The 22,290-nt window shown below is 43.4% G+C and overlaps 1 protein-coding gene across 1 annotated transcript in view; it reads right to left on the reverse strand.

Moving 5' to 3' along the window:
- NECAB3 (N-terminal EF-hand calcium binding protein 3) overlaps window positions 1–22,290 on the reverse strand; it is a 97,322-nt gene that overhangs the window by 17,971 nt on the left and 57,061 nt on the right. Inside the window, exons 4-5 of the mRNA XM_048497259.1 lie at window positions 20,907–20,932; window positions 19,788–19,885 (exon numbers count right to left, since the gene is read on the reverse strand). Of these exons, the coding sequence (XP_048353216.1) occupies window positions 19,788–19,885; window positions 20,907–20,932 (124 nt within the window). The remainder of the gene's footprint in view (window positions 1–19,787; window positions 19,886–20,906; window positions 20,933–22,290) is intronic.

Genomic DNA, 22,290 nt, shown 5'->3' on the forward strand with positions numbered 1-22,290 from the left:
TTATGTCAATATTCACTTTCCCTAAAACTAATGTTGGAGTTTCATCTTGATTTTCTAATTTTCCAAAATTAGAGGGCTTTGGGCTTTATAGTTGCTTTTAAAGCTCTTTTTCATTGTGAAAATGCTATAGCTTATTGTAGATTTTCAGCAAAAAATGTAAATTAACATTTCAGTTCTTTTGTGCAAATGTCAAGTCTGTGCTCATACAAAACAAACAATAAATAAACAGCAACTACAATTTGAACTACAACCCAAAGAAAGTGAAAGTGTTCTCATATAAAATTAATTCCAGAAGATCATAGGGTCAATAGCTATAAGTAACATATCTTTGGGAAGTCTCACATCAAGATCTGAGGGTTCTGAAATTCTGTATATGAGCGCATATTTCTGCCACCCACCAACACAGATCTCTCTCTCTCTCTGTGTGTGTGTGTGTAATAATGCAAATAAACAAATAAAAGGACTGGAGCCACTGAGATAAGCTAGCTAGAGTCTGCAAGCAAATGGTCTGTATTTTCACACACACGCATGCAACAAAGGAACTTCCATTTTTTCCATGTAACTGGAGCCCAAGTGATAATGCAACATGGTAAAGTTTTCTCCCCCACTTTCCTGTACAACAAACAGCAGATAATCTGTGCAAGCAAGTGGCTCTTTTCATCCAGGACAAAACATAGATTACAAATGTACACCTATTAGGTATGACCTGATCATATAATTGCAGCCTCAGTGATCTGGCATAAACATCAATGTCAAGGGATCATCTTTTGATTAATACATTTGAAGTCTAACTAGAGATCACTTGCACTATGTATTAGAACACAGGCCACACTGAGTAGGAACAATTTAAGATGGAAAAGCAGCAGGTAGGGAGTGAATGACGAATCCTTTCCAAATCTTCCTCCCCATAGCTGCCTTTTTCTCAGAAGAGATTTACTTCCAATCTGAGAGCCCAGCTGGGAGAAAAGAAACCAAAGTGAGACAGTTTCAGGGGAGAAAAGCATCAGCTTTGAAGGGGAAGAGTTCATCACAACCCTCTTTGACTGCTGCCCTGCATGGGATCCCCTCCTGCACACATACATTACACTAGTGTAGGAACATCCCATGTCCAATCTAAAACACTGCTTGTCACAAATAGTTGCATCCAGTGTGATTCTGTGATCTCTTTGGCCCATTATGCCCTGAGCACTTTTCTTGAGGCACTTTGCTTCACAGTGGGGTTGCAGTGGAGTGTCCTTGCATTTCTCTGTTCATACATAAGAAGTGCCTCTTTGCCAACTGTGCAGCTTGCCTGTCCCCACTTCTGGGTTGATCTTGGTCTGTTGCAGGATTGCTAGTTGTTTTTTTTAAAAATCCCTTTAATTTTTTATATTGTTATTCTTTAAATTTTTACTGCAATGGCTTGTTATTATTAATTTTTGTTTTTTAAAAAAGTCATCCTTCAATCAAACCTAGATAGCCAATATGCTACCAGCAGGCTGGGGCATGGCCGGGTTTGACCCCGCAGGGCCAAAAGGGTGGCAAGCACAAGCGTAGTCAAGCCACAGTCCAACAGGTCAAAGCATGGGAGAACCGAGAAGCAGTCTGGGAATCAACGAAGAACCAGTCACACAGCAGTGACAAGCAACACACTTGTTGCACCCAGGCAGAAGCAAGCTCACAGCAAGGCTTATATAGAGAGCCTTGTTTAAGGGGTTGGGATTCTGCAAGGAGTTAATCCTCATCAGATGCAGAGACTTCTAAGCTCCCATATCTTGCTGCCAAATGAGCACACCTTCTTTGCTTCTGCAGTAGCAGCCTCTGCTTCTGCCTCTTACACACAACTGACTCATTACTGGGTTTCCTAGGAGGATCTGCAGGCTCCTACACCTGTTTGTCATCAGGTAGGGAAGGGCTGACCATTGGCTACAATGTGTCCTCAGGTTCTGCCTCAGAATCCTGTGTGTCCTGGTAAATACCCAGGGGCTTGCTCATGACACCCAGCATGGTGTAATGATCACAGTGTCAGACTAGGATCTGGAAAATCCAGGTTGCTGGGTGATCTTGGCCAGCCACACACTCTCAGCCTTGACTGTAGCAAGTATTTGTGTGGGAGACCTCCAAGGAATATTGGGGGTCACGATGTAGAGGAAGGCAATGGCAAAATCACCTCTGAATGCCTTTTGCTTCACAGGATTACCATAAATCAGTTGTAACTTAACAGCAAAAAAGAGAAAAACCAAACTAATAGGTGCCTGAGAGCTGTTCTAGATCAGGATGAAAAAAAACCTGTAACCTGGCTTTCCACCCACTCCCATTGCTTTTTAGGACCCAATAATTGGCCAAACCCCTGTAAAGGATAAGAGCCACAGCAGCTGCCCCTCCTGCCCCTCAATGCCCTTCAGTCTTGGTGGCCAGGAGTTGCAATAGACACCACTGCAGGGCCAGCTTAGGGTAAAACGGGAGTAAGGGTTGGGGTGGCTGGTGCAAGGCTCACAAGAGTGGTACAGGGTATAACACCATTTTCAAATTTTAAAATCAAAAGTTGCTGCATAGAGAATAAATCAGAGCAGTCGCAAGCACACTAATCCACTGAAGTGCATTTCTCAAAGCTGGGAATGTAGTTAATATTAGGCATCCCCAAAAGGCTACCCACTAGAAGCATCATCATTCTTTCTCATTTGTTAATTAATTGACTAAAAAGTGAGAGGATGGAATAAAAACAAATAGATTCTAGGGATGATTCAAAGGCATATCAAGGGGTCATGGAAGCCCATCTAGCCCCTTGAGGCTAACTCTCTTATCTCCCTGCACTTCTAGTGTCAGTGGCTTTGATTCTATGTATCTGTTCTGCTTCTAAAACAGGAAGGGGGGGGGGGGTTGGCTGATTCCCTCTCCCACTGCTAATTTCCTGGGGATCCAATAGCTGCAGAAGTACAATTGGGGGAAGAGCACAGAAAACTACAGCAGGGAAATGCAGAGTTGTATTTTATTTATTACTGCTCTGCTCTCACCATATCAGACCCAAGTCAGTATTCTAAAATCCACAAAAATGGGTTAAAAATTTAGTGGCCTCTGTTCTATAAAGCCTTATATGAGCAACGTTGTATAAAATCCCCTTGTTCTACCACCCCTTTGCTCACACAGAATTAGATTTTCCAGTCACCCCCGAATATTGCACTGTTATGTACCTGGTATCACTGTCTGAAAATGGGAGTTTGGTTATATGAAATCAAAATAAGGGAGGCAGAAACCCTTCTGTATAGGCTATGAATCAGTTAATAGTACCAAGAAAGCAATGAAAAATTAGGTACGATAAACGCTCCTAATTAAGGAACAAAGACGATGTCAGAGCCACTCAGAAAACATCAACAGAAATGAGGAATGGGGCATTTCACAGGTGAAAGTAGTATCCCTGTGTAATTCTATGAGACATGCCGTCAACCTGCTGTGATTGTCTCTCTGCCTAATAACCCTGCATGCCCATCAAGAAGGGAACAGATACAAATGGAAGGAAGAGAGCTTGTGATTCATTAGGAGCCCCCAAACACTGCAGATTAAGTAAAAACCACCTTTGGCATATAACAGCCACCCAGCCCCATTCTCATGAATATGCTAATTGTCTCTTTCTTCTGCACGCTCCTTTAAAATTCAATTTGTCAGAGATTTGATAAACATACTTTCCAACCATATTCAAGGAAGAAGATGGCAGTGGAATCTTTTTTTCTCATAAGCAGTATTGAAGCAATAAAGATAGGCAGATGAAAAATCTAGAAACAGTGCATATGTGCGCTTGTATAAACGTGGATGTGCATGTACTATACGTCTCAAGAGGAATCATCATCACTTGATGTCAGTAAAAGTGATGTTTATTAGAACTACGGAGTAAATAACTGCGAATAAGGTGGAGTGGGCCAGAAATGAAGATCTGCAACTTGTACCAATAGGGTGCTTTTCCATGTCTTGACACTCACCAGCAGGTTTCATGTGCAGGAGCAGGGAAAGAAATCCAGTTCACCAGATAAGAGTCCACCGCTCATGTGGAAGAGTGGGGCATCAAACCCAGTTCTCCAGATTAGACTGCACTGCTTCTAACCACTACACCCTGCTGGCTCTAAGGATGCGGGGGAGGGGATCCTGCCATTATGGATTTCAGGGCTTAACAATATACCCGAACTATTGTACATTGGCCCTATGATATCACATGACATCACAATAGCATCTTGTATTAGGTCACCAAGCTCAGGAAGGTTAGGAGGAACTGTTAACTCAACATTACCATCACTGCTTCCCAAGGAGGGGCAACTCATGTGAAGTTGCATGATGGGAAATAACATCTCCCGCAAAAAGAGTAAAAAAATAAAGCATGACAAGTTGCCAGACAAGGAAAGGCTGAAAGAGAGAGAGCTCCCAGGTTACATGAATAAAAGTGAAGCAACTGTAAGTACAAGTAAAGTGTAGATCCACCTACCGACTCACACAATCATGCATAGCCTACCCCAGACCACTTCTCAATGTGTGTTTTCCATACATGCTTTTTCTGCAGCCTTGTTCAGCTATGTAACACACATACATATTTTGCCCCAGACACAGGTTGTAGCATTCCTATCTCCCTCTAGCTTGGAACTAAAGTCCTTATAATATTGAGGAGAAATAGTTATGGAAGAGACACAGAAAAGGATTTGTGTGTGTGTGTGCTATTTGGCCACTGCAAGCAGCTGTACAGCAAAACCCTGGAGATACACTCTTGGTTCTCTTGCTATAGATATATAACTTGCAACACATAACTTCACTGATGGCCTAGAAATATTGTTACCTCAAGTGACCAATTAGGTGGCTTATGCAATGTGGCTAGCCCAAAGCAGCTAGTACCAGTTGCTGTAGTCATTTCTATATCATATATTTCAATAGAAAGAGTAGGCTATTCGGGTGAATATATTAAATGCTGCAAAATACACTTCACTATGCTTAGTGTCAGCATTATTCAGAAATGTGCATGGTGCCTGGGAACTCAGTTACAAAAAGTACTTTAATACATTAACACTAAGGGGAAAATGAACATTGATTTAACGCCACCAGTGTGCCAAGGTGAGTATAGACAGCAAGTATTTTACAATGCCGTTCTGAGCAGACTTACACCCATCCAAGTCCACTGAAGTCAATGTCAATGCTCTGCTTAGGACCAAGTCCACTGAAGTCAATGTCAATGCTCTGCTTAGGACTCCATTGTGAATTCCTGTCTGGGTGACTTAAATAAAAATCTAAGGAGTATCAACAGGACAAGTTCAAGGGAAAGGCAGCAAAGAGGAATGAAAAGAAAGGAATGCAGAGAAGGTTTACTGCCAGTCAGTACATAGGAAGTGAAGTCATGATTGTATAGAGAAGGCTTGTGGAAAACTTATATCTGATAGGGGATGTAAAGAGGATTTTCTTTAAGAAATTGAGAGGAAGAAGGTGTTCTTGGCTTGAAAGCAGTATGGCAAATAACTCAATGGAAAGAGTTGTCAGTAAAAGCAGTCATTGTCAACGTAATGTGCCTTCTCTCCTCTGATACAACTTCTGTCATTCATCTAGTTGTTACTTTTTTGTTGTTGCTGGCACCTTAACCCTATCAACTAGTGCTTCTGATCTCTTCTATTGCAGCTAAAATCAGGGATACAGTTAAGTGATTGGAAGGGTTTTCCCTGCTCCTCCAGTCCAAGTCTCTGTAATGGGGAAGTCACTATTCTCTTTGGAGTCAAGCCTTTGGAATCTCTCATGCTATTCTTGTTATCACTTCCAATGACTTGTTTTGAGGGATCTTTGCTATCTCTTTTTTTCACTTCTTGGGTGCTCCCCACATCTGTCCAAGTTCCTTTCCTTTACCATTCTTCAGTTGCAATCAGTCCTAAGAGAGAGTGCTGAAAAGAAAGAGACCAAGCTATCTCAGGCCGTTTCCACACAGCCACGCTGGGGGGTGCGTCGGCATATACAACGCTGACGCACACACACCCCGGGACCTTTCGCATGAACGGTCCTGGTAGGGGCAGGGAAGACGGCGCAGTGCTGTGCCGTCACCCGAATGATATACCTTCCCTGCGACCTTCTGGCGCATCGCCCAGGCCAGGGGACACGCCCCCCTGCCCTGCGCGACCGCTCTGGAGTCGCAGGGCAGGGGAGGCATGTCCCCAGGCCTGGGCGATGCTCCGGAAGATCGCAGGGTAGGTACGTCGTTCGGGAAAGAGGGGGGATGGCACCTTCCAGCCGCTGTTTCCAGAAAACCTCACTCGGGGAGCAAGATTGGGAAACAGCGGCTTCGCGCCACTGGGGGGGAGTGAGGGCGGCGCTGCTGCGATGCAGCTGTGCCCCCCATGCGAACAGCTCCCTAGGGCGCTGTTATTGGCCCATGCAGAAAGGGCCTCAGAGCCAGAAGTACGGTAGTACCAAACAAACAGGGTGAACACTGAGGTTATTAAATTTCACTAGCAGCATTGCCTTTGAGGTCTTTAGACTGGTGAATGACACTGAGGCTATTCATATACCTGGCAACTTTCACCAATGATCTATCTAGTCCAGCATTCTATTTCCCATAGAGGTCAACTAGATGCTTTTAGAATGATTGTGTGAGTCCATGTACTGAATAACACATATTCATATGCCTATCCATATTCTCAAAGAACTCCACAATGTTGGTGAAACAGGACTTCCCTTTGCAGAAGCCATTCCAATTCTTTGCTATTCTCCTATGTACTGAATAATAATAACACCTTAGTCTTGAATGTCCTCATCCACACATTTGATAGCATTATTTCCCTCAATTCAATGTATTAACTATCTATTAGTTTGGGCGCAAGTTGCAATGGACATACAGCAAAAAACAGCTTCCTTGGGGCATGTAAGCCTTATTCCCTACCCAATATTTAAGGCCTGAATCATGTCACACTCCTCTGAGGGGAGAATGCTAAAAATAATCTTTTGGTTGGTAACAATCCTATTCCAGGCCACAGCATTTAAAATTACTAACTACACAGACTATCTACATACCATGACCCTCCATTCACAATAATCATATTGTGAATCCTAAAGCAACAGATTACTCTAAATTTCTCTCAATATTTTAAGTTCCATTTAATAGCAATAACTTGGGAATTATTACCGGAGAGCACAACTATTCTGCCATTTCTCCAAAGGCAAGCATTTTTGGAAAGAGTCACTTTCTAAAAACACTTGTAATTCAAGGAAAGGTGTTGGCAGGCATCATGCTACCCTCAGGCACCATTTGGGGACCCATGCCTATGGTCATGCAAAAACTCTATTGTACACATTTGCATTTCCAATAGCATACCAACTTGATCAGAGGGGAAAACATCCTACTTCAGAGGTACCTAATCAGAACTTTGCATACCACCAGCTGGAGCCAAATGCAAAAAGACACCTCCCAGGGGCAGAGGCAATTACAAAATATAATTCCCCAGAAGGAAGAGCCGGTCACTGTTACATGCACTGGAGTATCTCTACCTGTTCCAATTCAATTTTGTATCTGAGCTACTACACAACTTGAATACTAACATCAAATCCTAAAAACAAATAAATATTGTGTTATAGTCGAGGAACCACAAAGGTGATTAACTACTCATATGTGCAGTTCTTAAACCACAGACATTTATGTCAGCATTCTTATTATGATTTTACTAGAGAGGAATGGCTGCAATGTGGCAGCTATACTTGCCACGGCAATGGATGCAGCACCAGACCCAAAAGGGAGCCCAGCTCCCAGAGGTGTGTTGTCATTCTCCTGGATGTAGTGTGACTGATGGTATTCTGGGGGCATTACCAGGGGTGGAGCCAGAGGTGGAGCGAGGGGAAACTCCACCCACTCCTGCCCCAGAACACCCCCTCCATGGCCTGGCCATGCCTCCACCATGGCTCCGCCAGAGGCATCGCGCCCCACCCCCGTTGGCGCTATGCCTCTGAGTGGAGCCAACTTTAGTTGGTTTTCATTGGCCTTTCATGCCAGGAATGCTCACAGCATGACTGTCATACTGTCAAAAGCAGTGGTGTAACTCTGTTTTCTGGATGGGGCTCTTCAGGCAGGAGGAGGGGTTTTGAATTTTCCTCCTGCCTTCACTGTCCAGAGCCCCTCTGGAGGTGGAGCCGTGGCATCGTTGCCAGGCTGTCTCCGGCCACAGCGCACCTCCCTCCCTCCCCTAATCTGGATTGCTCTGTCTGGCATTTATAACTTTTATATTCCATAAATATGTCAAATATTGCAATTTCATATGCTAAATAAGTTATAAATTATGTCTTTTAAGTTGTTAAAGCAGTTAAATCAGTTTAGGTTTGAAATTACAGTAAGTATTGCATATATTTCAGTCCTCATTCCCCCCAACCATCCAATTTCATGTTGTTGTTTTAAAAAAGAAAAAAAAACCTTCAACATTTCTGGAAATTTTACATCTCTAGTTTGGGATCTACTAACTAGTAGATCCCAATCTACTTCTTCCTATTCCTGATTCCTGACAGAAGTTAGCAAGCAAGTGGAAGACAGCAATATATATATATATTTACTTTGGAAAGGAAGATTTGACTTGAGATTTACATATTTTGTGCAGTAAACTGTTTTGTGCAGTAAACGCAGGGCAAATGTGCCCAAAAGGGAGGCCGATCAGGATTCCTTAAAATACTGTAAAGAATTCTCATTTTTAAGTGAGGAAGGAATGCTACTGATTATTAGAAAGATTCTGTTTTGCTTACAGGTGAAAGTAGTGCTACTACTTCCTCTTGGAAAACTCTCTCATGGCTCTAAAGTTCCACCTTTGTTCACTCTCCCTCTGGGAAGTAGGGTAAACATTTATGGCAGACAGGAGCTGAGGAGCTATCATGGAAACCATTCTAGCCCCTTTTTGCCATTTCCATCAGCAGCACAACGAGGAGGAGGAGGAGATGGAGAACCACCAAGGAAACAGAAGATATTTAGGTTGTTTTTCCTGGGGGAGCCGGGGGAGCCAGAGAAGCCAGCCAATGGAGACTCCCCAATTGCCAAAAATGAAACCAACCATTGTTGCACCATTCATCCAATAAGCAGGCAGGGACAAGACGACCTATGATCAGCTGATTGCTGCAACTTCCTAAATCAAGTGCCGGAGCCTAAACCCTCCAGGAGACAATAAAGCACTGTGAGCATCTCAAAAAGCTGGTTACGTGGAGTGTCTGCTTGATGATAGGAAGAGCAGTATACTACCAGGATGTCATAGCGAATGGAGGCTGTTAACAACTATCATGCTGGGATAGAACACTGTTTTAATCCGGGGCCAATTTAAATTCAACCAATGAAAAATAAAGAAAAGCACATAGTTGCATAATCAGGACTTCATTTCAATGGCTTTCTACCAAGGCAATGAGGCTTAAGATTGCTAATGCTAACATTCACACTGAGGTGCTTCCCTGGATGGATAGACAAGAGGTGGGTGGCTGACACCCTGCTAGGAAACCAAGCAGGCAAAATATTAAACAGCCCAGAGAACCTGCCAGAGAAACAGTTAACAAGTCTGTAACAAAGGCTGTAAGATCAGGCACAAAAAGGGAGGGGGCACCTATCAATGCTGTTCAGATAGTGATTACTGCATAATACTGGTATTCTCTGCTCACAATGCTGAGTGGGAACCCTGGTCCAACACTGACCAAATGCAGAAGGCATCCAAACCTTGCTGCCAGGTGAGAACTTTGCTTCCTCTGGTTGGCTTGGCTTTATGTTAGTCATTGAAGCTTAGCAAGAGAGTTGGTACTGGTGGTCTATTTTGGAGCCTGAATTCTGTGGCAAATTCTTGGAACACACAGCAGTAGTAGGAAAGGCCGTGGAAGAAAGTTAAGAGGAAACTCTTGTTGTAGATAGCCTGCATCTCTTCCTTATTTCATTAGTATAGGGTGACCAGACGTCCCGCTTTTGGTGGGACAGTCCTGCCTTAAACCAATTTGTCCCGCATCCCGCGGGGTTTTTTAACTGTCCCAATTTTTGGAAGGCTGCCGCACAGCCTTCTGGGGCGCTCCCCTTTTCCCTGTCACAGGGCGGGAAACAGGGGAGCACCCCAGAAGGCAGTGCGGCAGCCTCCTGCGCACGCAGCCACAGGAGCGCACTGCCTTTGGGGTGCTCCCCGGTTTCCCGCTCTGTCACAGGGCAGGAAACTGGGGAGCTCCCCAAAAGGCAGTGCGCTCCTGCGCCCGGGTCCCGGTTTAAAAAGGTGAAAATCTGGTCACCTTACATTAGTACCAAGTCAAAATGGCTTTGCAGTAATGAAAGCTTTTTGTCTTTTGGTTCCAGCAGGCATTTTGAAAGCTTCTCTCATACCCTCTGATTAGCATGTGCATTGATAAGCCAATACACTTCGAAAAACATGATAGAATGACAGTACATCATGGGGTATCCCACCTCAGCCCATGTGTTGCTATCCACTTAACACATTTCATCAATTTTGAAATTGTAATCAAATCCACAGAAGGGAAGCAAAGTAAATGGAATCTCAGTCGGATCCATAGCTCTTTTCTGCCACGATGGATCCAATGAGTCCTTGCATACAAAAAGAGTCCCTGGATACAGCTTGGTGGAAACAAGCCATCGGATCCTGCCCTCTGTAGTTAGAGACAGCTGACTGTGGGAGGCAACCAGCATAGTATGTGTGATGCTACATTCCCTGTCTGTGAATTCATCAAGTCATTCGATTGGTAGAATGCTGGACTAGATGGACATTTAGTATCTTCTGAAAAGACTATTCTTAGGGTTATCTGAATTTTCACACTTTTGTAACTGCTGTGAGTGTGCATGGGCGTGTGTGTGTAACTGGTATACATAGTGAAATTGTCATATATAGTTGAGGAAAAATAAAAAAAATGATTTTCACTTGTATTTATACCCTTTATTCCATCCATAAATTATAACCGTGTAGGAAAAACTTTGTGAAGCATCACAGTGTGGTTCAACCTACACAACAATGATGAAGAAAAGGTATGAAAGCTCACAATGAGATTGTAAAGTTAAAGCTAAGGAGCGAATCTGGCCTGAACTGGAATAACAGACTCTTTATGAACACAGTGCTCTGAACACCCTCTCTTGCCATGAATGGAATGCTAGGTTATTAGCAGTCACACCCCTCCTCCATAAAAGGGTCTCTAAGAGCATCAGAACAGGGCACTCCCGCCCCCCCTCACTGGATGTCCTCTGAATGATTCTGGGATCCATCTCATGGTTTATAAGTTGTGGCAGGAAGGCAGAGGGCAGCTGACCTTTTCCCATGACCTAAAGATGTGCTTGGCTAAACAAAGGGGCCAACTAAAGGCTCATTTGTGTCAAGATGATATTACCAGTTCATCAAGCAGAACTTTTGTTTTTTCATAAGCTGCCCTTCCCCATAAGGGCTCAGGGTGGTGTACACAACAATAAATAACAATAAATCAATAAAATATTTTATCTAAATCCCAGCGCCTAAGGGATAAACAATGGGAAGTCAGATCCAAACTATACCCCTTCAAATCCACATTCATACATAAATTAAGAAAAAAAAGGAAGGGAAAAAGGCAGCAAGGAAAGGGGAAGGAAAAGAGAAAGGGAGGCCAGCTAGGATGGATACTGGTGCTGTCCTCAATCACAATCAATCCCGGTGAAACAACTCTGTCCTACTGGCCCTGCAAAACTGTACTAAGTTCTGCAGGGCTTGAGATTCCCTTGACAGAGTGTTCCATCAGGCAGGGGCTAGAGTCGAAAAGCTTCTGGTCCTGGTCAAAGACAGTCGGACAGCTTTTGGGTCAGGGGTTGCTTAGTGCAAAGCTCTTTGGGAGATGTATCGGGAGAGGTAGTTCTGCAGATACAAATGTCCCAGACCATTTAGGTCAGTACCAAAACCTTGTACCTGATTCAGTGCTCCTCATGGAGCCAATGCAACTGGCAGAACACTGGCTGTAGATGTGTCCCCCATGGGGTCCCAGGAAGGACCCAGGCTGCTGCACTGTGCCCCAACTGAAGCTTCCAGAGCAATCTCAGGGGCAGCCCTGTGTAGAGGGAGTGGAGTGGAGTGGAGTCTGGAAGTCATCCATTGCATGGATCATTGTGGCTAAGTTGCCAGTAGCCTCGCCTGGTGGAGATGATAAAATGAAAGACAGCCTACATTTGTAACCTGTGCCTCCACTGTCAAAGAGGATTCTTGATTCTTGATGGTTAGTGCAGGTGGTTCTTGATGGTTAGTGCAGGTGTCAATTGCACACCATCAAGAGTCAGAAGCAGACCCTCCCCTTCAGCCTCTCCCCAGCCCAGCCACAGGACATCCATTCTTGATGGATTTAATTTAATCTGATTCTATTGTAGCCATTTCACCACAGCCTCCAAGCAGCTGGCTAAGATAATGGTGATGTGTCTGGCCAGCTGCCCATCAATAAATATAGCTGGGTGTCATCAGTACACTGGTGACAGCCCAGCCTGAAGCTCCAGATCAAGTTGGAAAGGGGGCACATATAGCTGGATAGAGAGGATTACCTCTTGCAGGACTCCACACACCAACAAGTGGCATGCCAAAGTCCTCTCCTGGATTGCTACTCAGCCCTGGAAAAATGAGAATAGCCACTGTAAGGTTGTCCCATGTATACCAGTGTTGGTGAGGCAGTGGTCAAGAAGTTGTGATTGACTAAGTCAGGTCAAACAATAACAGCAACCTGCCTCTGTTCAATTGCCTCCAGAGATCATTTGTGAGGGTGACCAAAGTCATCTCCATCCCGTGACCAGGGCAGAAGCTGGATAGAAATAGGTCCACGACCAATGCATTGGAAGGCCTGGAGCTATTTCATAGAAGTTCTCTTAACTACCTTACCCTGGGATGGTAGGTAGGACAAATCTCCATCTCTACGGTAGCGAACCTTCAAAGACTTCCCTAGTAGTCCAAAAACTGGAAAAGCAATCAACCACTCCCTTTGATGTTTCTGAGATCATCCCCCTGTTCTAACATTTCCCGTCATCTCAGTGATTGTTTTAAGGCATAAGAACAGGTCCCTTAGCCCCATGTATGTCCTGGATCTACTCATTCACCCCTTCCCCTTGCATGGGTTAGCTTTTGTTTCTCCAAAATGCTGGTTTTCCCTTTTCAGTGCTGTTCCCATGAATGTCCCCCTTCAAGACTGCTAATTATCACCCACCACTACAATCTATCCCATCTCCCTCTTTTCTCTAGCTAGCTCTTTTCTTCTTCTTTATCTTTTTATTTTTATCACTTTATTTTATATTTTATTATTTTTAAATAAAACGTAATTCAACTTCCAAGAACTGTCTGTTTATTTGAGGGTTTCCACTTGGGACTATCCTGGTATACCATTGCTTATTTGATGCTAATTCCCCCTCTTGCCCCCTGTCTCCAGCTAATTCCCCCAACTTAATTGGAGACTGCCTATTCAAGGTAACAAGGGTTACAAGCAAACCCGTGTTGAGAAGACAAACTGCAATGGGTAAATAACAATTCTTAGAATTCCCAACAAAACTGCATTTTCCCCAAGACTTTCCTAGTGCATCACTTTCTGTTGTGACACTCCTGCCTAGTCCCACTACAAACAGAGAGAGGATGGCGGTAGAATGAGTACCCAGCCTACTGGCAATAAAATGTGGAAGACTGGAGACGGTAGTGGCAAACCACCCTGTAAATGCTGTGACATCTCTCCATGAATCATAAATGACCTGCTGCTTTACCTTTTTGAAGAAAACATCGGCCTACAGTTGAAGGAGAAAATCCAAGGCGTTCCTCTAAATAGATAAATAAGGGTTTCCTTTATTTTTAATTTTACCTCCAGAAAATGAACCTTAATTCTCAGTCAAAGCCTTTCACGATGGCTCAGATCAGTTTAGATGTGGGGGCAGGGGATGGGAGGAATCAGACACATGTCAATATGATTCACATACACAACAGAGGATCTAACTTTAACAGTTAAGAGCTGCCCTCCTTCCCTCTTTCATCTTAGTTCCCTGCAATTGCCACTTGTTTCTGAACTCCAGTACTAGAAATTAGGAGGAAATGGAGAAAAGTGAGCAGAGCAGTGCTCGGAGGGGAAGCAATGAATGGCCTGTGAACTTCTCCTGTTATTATTATTATTTATTACCCAAGTAGCATTGAAAGGAACCATGCTGTGACAGCTCCCACAGCATAAGCATAACCTGAGGACAGGATCTTAAAGGAAATCTCTCTCCTTCTCCTGAGCTGGAAGAGAGATGCCATCCAATAGCGAATGTGTGGATTCTGTGAGTGTAACATTTCCCGGCCCCACCCATTTTGTCATTAAAAGTGAGTCAACGAACAAATCAAACATTAGACACTCCTCAGACTATAAACTGGAGAGCAGGCACTTAGAGATTAGAATTTTGGATCAGGCTCCCACTGGTTTTCTCTATACGCCCCGAGGCACATCAGTCTTGGTATTTAAGTACATTTGCATAAGCAGAGGGACTCTCATACGGAAGCCATTTAAAATACTTCTCATTCAAAAACTCCAGGACCATCTGAAGAAGGGAACCTGTGGCAGGCTAACATAATAGCACTCCATTTGGGCCTCATGGTAGGTAACATACATTATTCATTTGCTGCTGATTTGTTGAGACATCGACATTTTTGCTCAGGGGTGGAATCATTCCAGAATCCAAATGTCTCTCCTTCACAATCAGCACTGGGAGCTTTCCACATGTTGAGCAACCTTTACATACACACAGCCTGACTTAATGAGACAAATTCCTTCCTCTTCCTATGCCTACTGAGACTCCTACTGAGGCTATCTAAAGCTCAGTTGACCTTGGACCCTTGATGGTTTCTTCAGGTAAGGCACCTCTTTGTTAGGAAAACTAGACCTGTTGAATTTCTGCCTTCCATGCTGCTGTGAAAAGCATAGAACTAATGGAGTCTCTGAAGTTCATAGTTAACTGGTTCAGGATGCAAATTTGCCCAGTTCATAAAACCTGGAGATAGTAGGAATTAAGAATGATAACTCTGGAGCTCTTTTCATACTTTATTTTTCCTATCTAACGCATTCTGCCAGCCAGCTGAGGACCTTTCACTCCCTTCCCCTCTATTGAAGGCATGCATGCCTGTGCAAGCACGCGCCTTTTTTTCCCAAGTGGGTTTCCTCTGTGGATGAAATATTAACTGGCTATCCTTCAGGGCAATCTTGAGTAGAGTTGCACCCTTCTAAGCCCACTGACTTCAATGGACCTATAAAAGAGTAACTGTGTTTAGGAAAGCGCCATTACATGGCGATAGGAATTGTACAGACTATATTACTAGACTTGGATTTACAAAAGTGTTTTACTGGCACCTCCTATCTGAATTTGCCAAAGCATTTTACTGTTTGAGTTCAACTAAGTCAACTTACTGTTAAGTGCCATTTAAACTGTTCCCCCATTACCGCCCTTCTCATCTTTATTCCTTCTCTTTGCAGTCAACAAAGTTAATCCAGTTAAGTACAAATGTCTCTTTCCTTTGCTTGGGGAAATATTATTCCTGTCCATGTCTGTGCATGCACGCACGCACGCATGCACGCATGCACAGTAACAGATTCCTAAAACCCTGGATCTGGTACCTGGACATTTGGAGGGGTCCCTGCATGAATCTGCAGGTATCAGGAGGGAGAATTTAGCCATTGCAAAGTTATCATTGCATGGGCTGAAGCGATGTGAGGAACTTCAAAGGCTAAATTTTAGGGACACTAAGAAGCAGAATTTGGCGTGGCATTAAAGGTTGGAATTAAAAAGGAGGAAGTCTGATTATCAGTGGCTCTTATTAAGTCACATGGGACAAAGTACATGAGCTGCAGTTGGCTGGAGTGTTGTGGGAATGGCAAAGTCCTCCCATCCTCTAAAACTGGAATTACCAGGGGCCACAGTAACCCTTACCATAACAGTGTCCCAGAGGATTTTTCACCCCCCCCCCCCCCCGCATTTAATGAATAGCAACCAATTGCTCTTAAAGTACTGCAGTTGGGGATGCCACTGTTTGGGATGCCACTCTCGCCAGCAATTCCATCTCTGCTTGCTAGTTCCTCCATTGAACAGAGATAAACACTGTAGTGGTTTGTATGTTACAGAATGTGATTTCCCCACGGAGGCACCTAGTAGTGGCAGCGAGCAGAAGATCCAGAAATGTCCTCATCTCCCTGCCACACAATCCTTTATCTGTTTCATGCCAAGTTTAAAAACCTTCATCCGCAAAGTCAAGCCTCCTGGAATTCCCATTACTTAGACAGCTGTAAATGGAATACACATTAAAGCTCAGGAGCAAAACTGTTTGGCACATTTAGCATACAAACTATTCCCAGGAACATATATCATTCATTATTCACCAAGGGTTGCTCCCAGCAAGTGGTGTGAACATGGAGGGCTCTCTTACTATAAATACATGGTGGAAAGTTTTAAAAGGGCTTCTAGTTCCTGGAAAGTGGCATATAAAAATGGAACATACAAGAAAAGACAACAGCGTGCAAAGTTAGTACAGCAATTAATTCACAGGAAGGAGAATAGTTCTGATCTGGATGATGCGTGTTAGCCTGGCCTTGTCAGATCCTGAAAGCTAAGCAGGGTTGGCCCTGATTAGTACTTGGATGCCTGGTACAAGGAAGTCCAGAGGCAGGCAATGGCAAACCACCTCTGTTTGTTTCTTGCCTTGAAACCCCTACATAGTCACCATAAGTCAGCTGCAACCTGACAGCACTTTCCACCAGCAGGAAAATCTGACAACCTGACTTCAGTCTCAAACAGTTCCGCTAACCAAAGGAATGAACAACTTTCATTCTGAGAACTGCCAGGATTTGCATATTCACATGAACAGGCAAGAACATTCACACTCATTGTGTATCGATCTGTGTCACTGAAAGGTATAAAAGAATGATGGTGAACCACAGTGTTCACTTCATTAACCATTATTATTATTATTATTATTATTATTATTATTATTATTATTATTATTATTATTATTATTATTATTATTATTATTATTATTATTATTGTAGATTTCACAGCTGTCTGATCTTTAGCTGGTTGTTGGCCTTTTTCATCTTGCAGTTCTATTATTATCTTTCCTGTTGTTTCTGGATTATGTACTGTTTTTTCATCTGATGTTACAGTTGCTTTCTTTTCACAATTTTTCTGGACTTCTTCCAGTTCTATCTCTGTAAACACTTTATTCCGTATGATGAATCACCTTTGATCTGCCAGTCTTTGCTCAGTGCTATTCGAATCTGGGTAGCATTGTTTCCACAGTTCGTACATCCGCTTCAAGTATCCTCTTTTTTCTGGCTCTGAGTTGTAGTAACAAGCCATGATGGCACGATTTTCTTGTGCACTATGCTTCTTTCTTTTGGATGGTTGATCCACTTGTAGCCCACTTGTCGACACAAGCCCAGGGATCCCAGCATGCGACCCGGCCCTTGTTAACCCGCACAACGACCGATGCGGTATGGAGTAATTTTTCGTTTGTATCACCATGTGGTATGGGTTGGTGGACACTCTTAGTCTGGTTTCTCAGTTGAGACCTATCTGGCATGGGAGCCCCTTCTGGTAGAATATACTATCTCCAGCATAGCTCTCAACGTCATCGAAGCACGCAAGCCCCTTCCCCACGACAAGAAGGTGCCCATGAGGGATGATGATGATGATGATGATGATGATGATGATGATGATGATGTTGATTGTTGTTGTTGTTTGTTGTTGTTGTAGATTTCACAGCTGCCAGATCTTTAGCTGGTTGTTGGCCTTCATCATCATCATCATCATCATCATCATCATCATCATCATCATCATCATCATCATCATCATCATCATCTATTTATTTCACTAGCTGGGAAAAGGCCAAAAGCAACCTAAAGTGGCAAATTACTGAATAAAATTTATTGCCAGTGCTGACAGGAAACCTGGATGGAATTTAGGGCAGCAGGTCTCACAAATTGGATTGCCAGACTGCTGTCTAGAAATACTGCGCAACCCATTGGAATTTCCAGGTTTCCTGGAGATGGGGGAACCTCAGTTTTGCCTGCTCAGTTCTCCACTGGTCCTTTACCACTCCCACTACAAAGCAAAACTGGACTCCTCCTTGTTTCCACCAGCAAGGGAGGAGAGTAGGTAATGGCACTGTTGAAGAAATGTGGCAGGAGAAGCTGAAGATGATTTCAACTGCCTCTCCCAGGCTTGGAACTTGCCCTGGTTGTCTTTTAAGTTTCTGTTTCTTCAGGATGATGAGAGGTAGGGAAGAGACAGAGAGTCTTTCTACAGATATATGGCTAACATGGAAGTCTCCAGCATACATTACGGTGCATACTCTTTCCTTTGCTGCCTGGCTTAGGAGGCATTCTACTCGTCATCGTTAACCCCTTATGTTTGGGAAATTTTTAAAATAAAAGACTCATCAATCTATTCTGCCCCTTTCTCACTCATTTTAAAAAGACAAAGGGGGAAAAAACTACAAAAAACACCTCTACCTACCTAAAATATCTTAATGCAAAATTATATTTAAACAGATATAACAAGAAAACTTCTCACACAGCTATAACCTCTCCCCTTATAAGCTTAATAAATACTCTAAACCTAAATGTTTACATACTACATAAATCAACCAAGTGGCTGCTAATGAGATCGCTACTAAAACCATTTGAAAATAAAAACAGAGTATGCAGGTGAAGACCCTATGCTTGCCCATACCGTTATCTCACTTTGTGCCCACTGTTGGAAACATTTACTGTTCAGAAACGTTTCAGAAACGTTAAGCATTATTCAGAGGAACATAAGTGAATCAAGTGTAAATATCAATGGCAACATGTAGGGTGTATCTCCACTTGCAGTTTCTGTGAAGAACAAACTCCCATCTCCACCCTCACTTGCATCAGGACCCAGCAGTGGGAAACAAGAGAAAAAGATCTGATTCCCATGCCTCCATGTGTCTGCTCAGCACGAGAGAATTCTAATGGCCTGTAAAACAGGATCATTTCTTCTCTTCACCTGCTATTAGGCAAACAAAACAATCCCTGATAATTTAACCTCAATTGTGTGGGTAGAGAAAGTTACGCATAAGAATGTTTTTCCCATGGAAACCAAGCATCATGTCACCTGAACAATAACACCCTGGACACATGACATCATATTAAAGAATCTGGAAAAAAAATGGTAGAGAACAACACAAGCTGAAATCAAATGTGAAAAAACAGTTCTGTGGATATTTGTATTCCAAAAGTAAGTCAGACACAACTAAAAAGCTGTCATACTGCTTCGAGAGGCAAAATTTATTTATTCATTTCTTTTATAATTCATGTTTCTCTCCAATAGTGACCCAGAGCAGTTTTCACTGTTCTCATCTGCTCCGTTTTATCATCACAACAACCCTGTGAGGGAGGCTAGGCTGAGAGTGTGTGGACTGCTCGTGGTTATCCAGTAGGCTTCCATGGCTGAGTGGGGGCTTGAACTTGGATCTTCCAGATTCTACTGTGATACTCTAACCACTACATCACACTGGTTCACAGCATAATTCACAATTTTTTGGAAGACATTGAGCTTCACAGGTTGCGTATACAGTACCATCTCAAAGGTTTCTGATTGGGGGGGGGGGGGATTTTTTAAATTGCATAAAATTTTGATATATATAATTCCAATTTTCCCTGAGTACCCTGGGGGCTAGAAATGTGCTTTCATTTAAAACAGTTATAGCAGAGTCCTGAATATCCATTTATAGTGACATGAATTATCACACACAGGAATACTGGTGCACTATTAGGAACTGGAGGCAAACCTTCTGTAAAGAGATGTGTCTTGGCTTCACGGGAAATAGCACACTTACCATTTTGGTTTTATCCATGGCTGACAGGACAGCAATGTTGAGCTGTTCCAAAGCAGACAGAACATTTCTGTATTCTCCCAGATGTCCTGAGAAATAATCTGTAGTAGAAGAAAATGTTTATGGTTAAGACTCCCAGAGTGCCTAGAGCTTACCTTTTTAGCTATTATTTAATACAGGTTTAATTTCTGTGGTGATTTAGAAGAGACCTTGGCCATTTCTGCACTGTAAATATATCCTGGGTTGAGCAAGAAAAATATCCCTGTGCAGCTGAGAATTTTGCACTGTCCCTGGTGCTAAAGCGGGCCTGTCCCAGTGTTGCCCTGCAATATTTCCCTTACTCCGGGATTTTCAAAGATCACCAATGTGGAGGTTCTTTTTAAAAATCCTGGTGTGACCCTGCTTGTGCCTTTTACCATGCAAAAACCTATTGGGAGCAGGACCAGTTTATTTTTCCCGCCCAGTCACCTCATCTCCCCACCTGATGTTCATTCAAGCTGCCACTGAAAACAACAGCCAATCAGAATGTGGGACACCGGGCAAGCTCAGAGATGCTTGCATCTGCCACTTAAAAAACAGCCAATCAGAACGTGGAACACTGGGCATGCTCAGATATGTTTCCGAAGTAAATACAGAAGTCCAGGGCTTGTGTGAAAGAAATTGGAGTATTTCCTCCCGGTTTTAAATGGATTCCTTCAAAAAGTAGGCAGCCATGCGGATGGACACCACAGGACAAAATAGACCCAAGTTTTTAAAAAACCCGGTGGTGCACAGGTATCATTTTGCCATGTGGAAACAACCCTTGTTTATTGTATCTCTCCTTATCAGGTAAGATAGCAGGGCTTTTTCCAGTGGCCCCTATTTTTTGGAAATCCCTCTCTACAACCTATTCACCCGGTACCTACTCATTAGCTTTTTAGACAGTGTTGGGAATAGTGTGTGGTATCCCATGCACATCTTTTCAGGTGGGCCTAAAACCGTTCCAATTATTTTCCAATTGATAAAAAGCCATTCCAGAATGGACCAAGTATAGTGCAAGCCTCCCCCACATAAGTCTGAACAATTATATAGCAACATGCCTATTTCTTTTTTCCTTAGTTGCAAAATTAATGGCATACTTACCGCACAATTTTTCAGTCTCCAAATTGCTGCAAGAAACAAAGAAAAAAAATACTCTTATGAGGTGATGGGTCTGAACTTGAGGGAAACAGGTGCTCTAAACAAGAAGACCAGAAGTGTTGGGTAGGGCTGCTGATTGAGAGGGGAACTGCTACAGCTCAGTGCAAGGACATAGTCTTTGCAAGCAGATGGTCTCAGGTTCAGTCCTTGGTATCTGCACTTAAAGCACCTCATGTCACAGAAAGACCTTTCTTGGCCCAAGATACTGGAGAACGGCTATTAATTAAAATCAGAAGGAGATATCTACTGATCTAGTACCATCTCACATTTCCCATACTTTGGGCATGGTGTATTGACTAGTGTGCTGAAGTAAGATTTGAGAGACTCAGGTTAGAATTTCCACTCTGCCACTCTGAGCCAGGTGACTTTGTGCCAGTAACCCTCTCTAGCTAACCCACCTTGCAAGGCTGTTTGTGATGATACAATGCTCCACCCTGACTAATTTGGAAGAAAGTCAGGGTAAGTAAATATTGAGGTATGCTCAGGACTACTGTTGACCTATTGCATTGTAATTTTTCCCTAGTATATCTTTGATCAAACGAATACATGATTCCCCTGTAAGAATTTTCTATTGGTGGCTGTTGCAGATGAAATGAATACAGTAGATGCCCTGAATGTTTGATTTGGCTAGCTTAACAATTGAACCCCTGACAGCAGGCACCCCCCAAATTTCCGCAGAATCTGAGATCCCCGGTTTAAGCATTGAAAGTGATGCTTCAGGATGGGGAATAATCCACCCAAACAGCATCACTTTCAATGTTGTTTTAACTAGGGATCCCAGATTCTCCCTTTAAGGTGGATTTAAAAGGAGAATCTGGGCTCCCTAGTCTAAACACCATTGAAAGTGATGCTGCTTGGGGTGGATTCCAGCATCACAGCGGTCGCCCATGGGGGGGGGGGTGTGTGTGTGCAAAACTTAGATTTTGCACCGGGATCCATTTTCCATAGCTACGCCTGCCTGGCCTTGTTGCTTTCCCTAGCTGCTTTTATAAGCACTGAGGCCGGGGACAGGGCTTGGGGAGACGTGGCAATGCCCCCAGGGGTGGGTGGGGAGTGGCCCCGCCCCCAGACCCTCCCATCAAAAATCTATACCTACATCACTGATAGGAATGGAATGAGCTAGGAAGGGGTGCAGCCTCTAGAGGCAGGAGGTACAAAATGTATGGAAAGCAGAAGAAAGAAGTAAGGTTGTTTGGCTGGGATCTTGAAGTTTAAAGCTTTTCACACCTTGTTTATTTAAGGCATAGGTGTCAAACTCAGGCCCTCCAGGTGTTCATGAACTACGATTCCGATCAGCCCATGCGAGCAGGGCCAATTGGCCATGCTA

Source organism: Sphaerodactylus townsendi, linkage group LG05, assembly GCF_021028975.2.
Source record: "Sphaerodactylus townsendi isolate TG3544 linkage group LG05, MPM_Stown_v2.3, whole genome shotgun sequence".
In the NCBI taxonomy this organism is placed as follows: Eukaryota; Metazoa; Chordata; class Lepidosauria; order Squamata; family Sphaerodactylidae; genus Sphaerodactylus; species Sphaerodactylus townsendi.